Here is an 8838-nt window from a genome sequence, read left to right as displayed (position 1 = left end):
AAAAAAAAAAAAAAAAAGATAATTAAAAATTTAAAAATAAAACAACATTATATACAGTAGTAGATATAAATACCAAATCCAAAAAACTTGACCTCTTTCTTAGGGGTTAAATGGTGTCTATTATCTACTTAAATAAGTACTCAGTTGAAGATTATTTTTGTAAAGTATATGGCATAAAATGATCAGACTTCTGGCTAACATCAGTTTTGTAGTTGAAAATAAAACCTTGCCTGCCAAATTTTGCTTATTTTTCATTATTAACAAATATATTTGCTAACAATTCACTTGCCTGTACAGGTACACACAATAAAAAGGACAGCAAATTCATAATGGACAATCCTGGAAGAATCTGGCGCTCCAGGAACATAGAAGAATGAAGGTTGATCATTTCTTCTTTACTCATGTTTTGACTATGGTGAAGAGTTGCAAAGTGGTGGTCCATAACCATCATATATATCATCAGCCCCATTACAGGAATACAAAAAAACAGACTCACAACAAAAGACCGTCTCCATCTTATATGGAAAAAATAAAAAAAGAAAAATAATGGTCATAAATAGCTAATAGGTAAAGATTCTATGTACTATAGAGAGACACACATTGTGAACATTTCATCCAGTATAAGGATGGTATTATAAAAACTGACATGCAAAAAGGATGTTAAACTTGTAATAAGGAGTCAAAATCTGTTTTTTACTGACACTCTAAAAGTACTTACTGTCTTATTTCTCGTTTATGATCTAGGTGACTTGCTGACCGATCCTTCTTGACCAAAGAAGCTTCAAAACCTAAGCTCTAAGGAAATTCATGAGAAAAAATTATTTCACTGAACATACATTGTGTACAGAAATTCTAAGCCATGGTATTGTCATTAAGAACAGCTCAATTACTGAGGGCAAGTCACTCTGGGGAATACAAAGATGAAGATGTGCTTCCTGCTCTTGATTGCCTTTATTTCCAAACTTTCATCAAAGAAGTGAATATTTCCTTAATTCTAGTTAATATCTATCCTATATATAACAGTTTAACTCAAGTACAACTGTCCTCAGTAGAGGTTCTCATTAATAGGCCATAAAAGCTAGCACCAGGCCGGGCACGGTGGCTCATGCCTGTAATCCCACCACTTTGGGAGGCCGAGGCAGGCAAATCACAAGGTCAGGAATTCGAGAGCACTCGTCTCTACTAAAAATACAAAAAATTAGCTGGGTGTAGGGGCAGGCGCCTGTAATCCCAGCTACTCAGGAAGCTGAGGCAGGAGAATTACTTGAACCCAGGAGGCGGAGGTTGCAGTGAGCTGAGATCGCGCTACTGCACTCCAGCCCGGGCAACAGAGTGAGACTCTGTCTCAGAAAAAAAAAAAAAAAAAAGCTATCACCATACTAAATAGATTATTCAAGGCCTTGCATATGCAGTATTTATTCTTGTTTTATCAGAAAAGAACATGAACAAAATCATTTTCCCCAATAAAACAAAGTATAAAAAGGAAACTACCCCTAAGCAAGACTTATCTGACCATAGATAGTAATACACATTATATTTCCAACTGCTAGGGGAAATGCTGCCATTTTACATTTGTTGGCAGTGCACAGTGAATAGAACAAGCGTGAGCTTTGGAGTCAGAGTAATTAGGCTCAAATCCCAGTTATGACAGTTACTAGCTATGTGACTCTGGTAAGTAACTTAACTTCTCTTAATCTGGGTTTCCTCACTTCCAAAATGAATATGACCACATTGCTGTGGCAATTAAAGGTTGAAGCTTTGCAGTCTTGGTAACCGGCACATAGTAGGTACTCAGTAACACTAGTTTCACAAAAATGGTAATGGTAATGTCATCTATACTAATAGGATCTTAATTGAACTATTAAGATGCTTTAAATCACTTGAACACCAATTCTATAGCATACTGAAACTTTTAAAATACATTCACATTATTACCACTTACAATTTATTGAAGAACACACAATGAATCTGTCACAAAGAAAGGGTTGTGTTGTTTGTTTTAGAGACAGGGTCTCTCTCATGGTAACCTTGAACTCCTGGGCTTAAGCAATCCTCCTACCTCTGCTTCTCGTGTGACTAACACTATGGGTGCGTGGCGCCACACCTGGCTAATTATTTTCATTTTTGTTGCAGAGACAGGGTCTCGCTATGTTGCCCAGGATGCTCTTGAACTCCTGGCCTCAAGTGATTCTGCCATCTAGGCCTCCCAAAATGCTGAGATTATAGGCATGAGCCACCATGTCCAGCTGGGTTTGGTCTTTTAAATTTCTTACTTTAACTTAAAAATAGGTCTTTTGTTTTGACCTAACAAACAAAAAGCCATCAAGCAGGATTCTTCACTTTCTTAGTAACTACTATGAATCTTATTTATAACAAATTATACTTTATTTTCATTTTCTAAATATTTTGAGTGTTTTGTGGTTCTAACTTGTTTGCTCCTGATTAATAGTGTAAATGTACCTTTGCCTAACTTTTCCTGAAAAAGACCAAAAAAAAAAAAAATGCAGACACATTTACATTAAATTTCGAGACAGATCTTGTTTGAAGTATTCAAAGGAGTTAGTTAGATTTTTTTTTTTCATTGCCTCTATCTGATGCAAATCAGAAATGATTCACGGGAATGCTGATTAAATAGGTAAGAACACAGAAACATAAATTCTTGGCACTTACTTCAATTGTATGGATAATATCTCTGGGACCAATAATTTCTGGGTCATATTTAATATGTGCTTTGTTGGTTGCCAAGGCCACAGAGCAGTACAGGATCCCTCTGTGATTTGTGAGACTCGACTCTATTTTATGTACACAGGAGGCACACGTCATTCCTCTCACCTGTTAAAGACAAAGCATTTGTTCTTCAGGAATATACTTTATCCACCATTAAACATGAGTTATCTTTTTTTTTTTTTCCTCAGACAGAGTCTCTTGCTCTGTCACCCAGCCTGGAATACAGCAGCGCAATCTCGGCTGACTGCAACCTCTGCCTCCCAGGTTCAAGTGATCTCCTGCCTCAGCCTCTTAAGTAGCTGGGGTTACAGGCACGTTCTACCATGCCTGGCTAATTTTTTTGTCTTTTTTGTAGAGACGTGGTTTCACCATGTTGGCCAGGCTGGTCTCGAACTCCTGACCTCAAGTGATCCACTGTGCCCAGCCCGAGTTACCACTTTTCACAAAAGGACTCATGGGATTGCCACACAAGATCTTAATTGCACTACTAGTATGCTTTAGATATGATCATTAGGGTATCATTTTTATACCACATCGAACAAATATATGGTCCCAGATAGAAGAGGATCTCATTAAAAGTCTCCCAATTCCTGTCACTACTACTCAGTGATAGAGGATTTGACATTTATTATTGTTTCTTGTATCCAAAGTCTTGCTTCCCTCTGGATTTTTTTTTCATCCTGCTAAAGTATATAACCACTAGTATAACTTTTAGTGAAGTTAATGGATGGCAAAAGTGTTTTGACTTTTATGTCTAAAAAATGTATTTTCCCTATATCTTGAGTGGGGTTATAGTTTAGCTGGGCATTAAATTCTAAGATGGATGGGCATGACTTCTAGAATGACTGTGTGAGGAGCTCAGCAAATCCTTTCCTCAAAAAGCAATGATAAAACTGACAAAAGTATCAAAAAACAACCATTGAAATACTCTGGAAATTGACCAAAGGGCATACCACAAATTAAGAAGGATTTATTCAAGTATATCTGCTGAAGGGATATCAGTGCAAATGGTGCAGTAAGACCTCTAAAATTCTCTCTGTAAAAGCCATGAGAAAACGGGCAGAAATTGTAAGAACCATCTTTTTCCAGAAATCTGGAAATCAAACAAGTTTGCAGCAATCTAGAAAGCATTTATTCAAGAAAACAAGATGGAGTACAAAAAATAGAATGAATAAGACATAGTATTTCATAGCACAACAGGATGAATATAGTCAATAATAACTTAATCATACATTTAAAAATAACTAAAAGAGTATAAATGGATTATCTGTAACACAAAGGATAAATGCTTGAGGGGATGGATACCCCACTTTTTATGTGTTTGTTACTCATTGCATGCGTGTATCAAAACATCTCATATACCTCATAAATATATGCACATACACCTACGCTGTACCCAGAAAACTTCTGTGCTCTAAACACCACCACCAAGGAAGTAAAGAGGCAATACCAGAATGGGAGAAAATATTTGAAAATCATATATCAGATAAGGGACTTGTATCTAGAATATATATTCTTACAACTCTGTAATAAAAGACAAACAATCCAATTAAAATGGGCAAAATGGTGGGGAGCGGTGGCTCATGCCAGTAATCCCAGCACTTTGGGAGGCTGAGGCGGGTGGATCATAAGGTCAGGAGATTGAGACCATCCTGGCAGCACGGTGAAACTCCCGTCTCTACTAAAAATACAAAAAAATTAGCCGGGCATGGTGGCAGGCGTCTGTAGTCCCAGCTACTTGGGAGGCTGAGGCAGGAGAATGGCGTGAACCTGGGAGGCGGAGCTTGCAGTGAGCCGAGATCGCGCCATTGCACTCCAGCCTGGGCGACAGAGAGAGACTCCGTCTCAAAAAAAAAAAGAAAAAAGGCAAAAATTCGAATTGTTTCTCCAAAGAACATTTATGAAAGGCCAATAAGCACAAGAAGAGATACTCAACATCATTAGTCCTCAGGGAAATGCAAATCAAAACCAAAATGAGATACCAGTTCACTTCCACTGGGATGGCTATAATAAAAAGGTAATAGCAAGTGTTGACATGCATATAGAACAACTGGAATATCAATACAATGTTGGTGGGGATATGAAATGATACAGCTGCTTTAGAAAAAGTCTGGCAGTCCTTTAAAAGGCTAAATATAGAGTTACTAGATGACTTAGTAATTCCACTTCTAGGTATATCCCCAAGGGAATTAAAAACATAAGTTCACACAAAAATTTGTACATGAATGTTCATAGCAGCATTACTTACAATAGCAGCAATATTCATAAAGCGGAAACAACCCAATTGTCCATAAGCTGATGAATAAATCAACAAAATGCAGTATATTCATACACCAGAATATTATTTGGTAATACAAAGGAATGCAGTAAGGATACATGCTAGAACACGGATCAACCATGAATACACTATGGTAAATAAAAGAAGTCGGTTACAAAGGACCACATATTATATTATTCCATTTATATGAAATGTCCAGAATAGGCAAATCTATACAAATACAAAGTAGATTAGTGGTTGCCTAGAGTAGAGAGAATAGAACCAGTACAGGTAAGAGATTAGGACTAAAGAATGACTACTAATGAGTTTTATTTTCATGGGGATGGAAATGTTTTGAAATCAGATAGTGGTGATAGTTGCACAAGTCTGTGAATATACTAAAATGCACTGGATTATACACTTTAAAAGGTGAGTTTTATGGTATTTCAAAAAAGCTATTATTTTCAATCCTTAAAACATATAAAAGCCTACTCATTCTTTTCATTCTTTTAATAGCTACTCAGTATCCCATGATATGGATGTATCATAATGTATTTAGTCCCTAATGACTGAAATTTAGTTTTTCCCTATCTTTTGCTATTGTAAACAATACTATAATGAACATCTTTCCATACATATCATTTCATACATATGCAAACATGTCTGTTGGATAAATTTCTACAAGTGGAACTTGTGAGGCAAAGGCTATGTGACAGATATTGCCAAATTCCTCTGTTGGCAGCTTGTATCAGTGTACACTCCACCAGCAATACATGAGAGATCAAAAACACAGTGTTAAAATTGCTAACTGTACCAATCCAATAAGTGAAAATGGTACTTCAGTGCCATTTTAATTTGCTTTACTCATTACCAATGAAGTTGAACATCTTTTCATGTTTAAGAGGTATCATTTTTGCTTTTCTGTGAACTGTCAGTTCATATCCTTTATCATCAAAAAGAAATTTTGGGTTGATGACGTTTGTCTTATTGATGTATAAAAGTTCTTCATATATGAAGAAAATTAACCTTCATCTATGATATGAATACAATTATTTTAATTGCCTTTTGACTTTCCATTCAGTGTTTTCCTCCCAAGAAGAAATGTTTAGGTATCTGAATTCATCAATCTATTAATCTTCTCTTTTATCGGTTTTGTATCATATTTTAGAAAAACACTTCCTACTCCAATATTGTTTTTTTCTTTTTTTTTCTTTCTTTTTTTTTTTTTTTGTGAGAAGGAGGTTCACTGTTGTTGCCCAGGTTGGAGTGCAATGGCATGATCTTGGCCCACTGCAACCTCCGCCTCCCAGGTTCAAGCAATTCTCCTGCCTCAGTTTCCTGAGTATCTGGGATTACAGGCGCATGCCACCATGCCTAGCTAATTTTTTGTATTTTTAGTAGAGACAGGATTTCACCATGTTGGCCAGGCTAGTCTTGAACTCCTGACCTCAGGTGATCCACCCACCTCGGCCTCCCAAAGTGCTGGGATTACAGGCATGAGCCACTGCGCCCGGCCTCCAATATTGTTTTATAAATGAATTAGATGTTATCATTGGGAAAAGCTAGATTAAGGCTACATGGAAATTTTCTGTACTATTTTTGTACTTCCTTGTGAGTCTAAAAGTATTTCAGTGATGAATTGATGGATTGATGTATGATAAAGCAAATACAGTAAAATATTAATTGTAGAATCTAGCTGGTGTATATAGGGTATCTACTGTACAATTCTTCTGACTTTTCTGTATGTCTGAAAGTTTCATAATATTGAAAAAAAAATGCTCCAAATATTTCTTCTAGTAATTTCATGATTTCATTATTTACATTCAATTTTGGGAGGCGGGCAAGGTCTTGCTCCGTCCCCTAGGCTGGAGTGCAGTGGCATGAACACAGCTCACTGCAGCCTCAACCTCCCAGGCTCAAGCAATCCTCCCACCTCAGCTTCCCGAGTAGCTGGCACTACAGGTACATGACACCACACCTCGCTAAATTTTTACTTAATTTTTTATTCTTATTTTTTGAGATAGAATCTCACTGTGTCGCCCAGGCTGGAGTGCAGTGGCACAGTCTTGGCTCAGTGCAACTTCCACCTCCCAGGTTCAAACAATTCTCACGCCTCAGCCTCCCGAATAGCTGAGATTACAGGCGCGCGCCACCACACCCAGCTAATTTTTGTATTTTTAGTAGAGACGGGGTTTCACCATGTTGGTCAGGCTGGTCTTGAACTCCTGACCTCAGGTGATCTACCCATCTCGGCCTCCCAAAGTGCTGGGATTACAGGCGTGAGCCACCACGACTGGCCTAAAGTTTTACTTTTTGTAGAGGTGGGGTTTTACCTGTTGCCTAGGCTGGTCGTGAACTCCTGGGCTCAAGTGATCCTCCCACCTCGGCCTCCCAAAATGCTGAGATTACAGGCATGAGCCATCACACCCAGCCTACATCCAAATTTTTGCTTAAACTGGAACTTATTTTGGTACAAGGTTAATTTTTTTAATTATACAAATAAACTTAAATACATTCTAGCCATAAAATTTTCAGTGTTGAAACGATGCAAGTTTCTCTTTGCTCTTCTCCCTCAATCCCACTCTCTTCCTGAGATAAACACTGTTAATCATGTGTATACACTAGTCCTTTCTCTAGGTGTTTATATACATATATAAGCACATATACATGTAGTTTTGCATTTTTTATTAAATGGGATTATGCCACAAGTATTACACTGCAACTTGTTTTGTTTAAGTAAATAATATGTCCTAGAAATCTTTACTTGTCAGTTAATATTGATTTATTTTATTCTTTTAACATATGTATTGTATTCTACAATATGTCTATACATAATTTATTTAAACATTCCCTATTAAAGGACATTTAATATAGATTGGTTCTAAATTTTTGCTCTTAAAATTATATAATAAATATAATCTTATGAATGTTCATATTCCTTTTTTTAAAAAAAACAAAGTCTCATTCTGTCACCCAAGCTGGAGTGCAGTGGTGTGATCTCAGCTCACTGCAACCTCCGCCACCTGGGTTTAAGTGATTCTCATGCCTCAGTCTCCAGAGTAGCTGGGACTACAGGAGCACACCATCACACCTGGCTAATTTTTGTATTTTTCATAGAGATGGGGTTTCACCATGTTGACTGGGCTGGTCTCGAACTCCTGACCTCAAGTAATCCACCCACCTCAGCCTCCCAAAGTGCTGGGATTACAGGTGTGAGCCACCCTGCCCAGCCATATATGATCATATTTCCACAGGAAAGAATACTAGCAGCTGATTTGCTGGGTTGGAGAAAGTGATCACTTTAAATCAATATGCTTTACACCGGGTTTTAAGACTTTATAAAATTTGAGTCTTTAATGCATCTGGAATTTATTCAATTACATGCTACTAGATAGGAATCATACTGTATTTTAAAAGTTAATTTTCATTTATTCATTCAAACCCAATTCTTTTTTGGTTAATAGAGATATGACAATTATCTTTTTACATTCCATGCTTGAAGAGTACCATTAAATCATACCTTATCCTTCCATTTTCCAGTTTCCTTAATTTTAATCATATCTTATTTTCCCCACTTTTAATTATCTTCACAACTCTTCTCTGAACCTTACCAAGATTTTTTCTGGAAATTTTATTAATCACACAAAAATTCTTACTTACAACAAGTTCCAAAACACCATCTCCTTCATCAGCATTTTCTATCACAGTGGCTCCAAATCCAAGCTCTCGGATGAACTCTGCTATCATTGGGGGTTGTATAACAGTAGGATTATATCTTACTTCTGCCTTGCCAGCCATCAGGGCCACAAGTATAGAATATATTCCTAAGAGCATTGATAAGAAAAACAATACAG

General features: G+C 37.0%; 1 protein-coding gene across 1 annotated transcript in view; it reads right to left on the bottom strand.

Annotated features, from left to right (window-relative positions):
- LOC108532863 (copper-transporting ATPase 1) overlaps positions 1-8838 on the bottom strand; it is a gene marked incomplete at its 3' end in the record, with an annotated part of 17846 nt that overhangs the window by 4094 nt on the left and 4914 nt on the right. Inside the window, exons 2-5 of the mRNA XM_017877137.1 lie at positions 8645-8808; positions 2671-2832; positions 719-795; positions 290-515 (exon numbers count right to left, since the gene is read on the bottom strand). Coding sequence (XP_017732626.1) covers positions 290-515; positions 719-795; positions 2671-2832; positions 8645-8808 — 629 coding nt within the window. The remainder of the gene's footprint in view (positions 1-289; positions 516-718; positions 796-2670; positions 2833-8644; positions 8809-8838) is intronic.

This window comes from Rhinopithecus bieti, unplaced genomic scaffold, assembly GCF_001698545.2.
Source record: "Rhinopithecus bieti isolate Rb0 unplaced genomic scaffold, ASM169854v2 scaffold_11253, whole genome shotgun sequence".
NCBI lineage: Eukaryota > Metazoa > Chordata > Mammalia > Primates > Cercopithecidae > Rhinopithecus > Rhinopithecus bieti.
The sequence above is the reverse complement of the archived record's forward strand: the minus strand, read 5'-3'. Positions and strand labels throughout refer to the sequence as shown.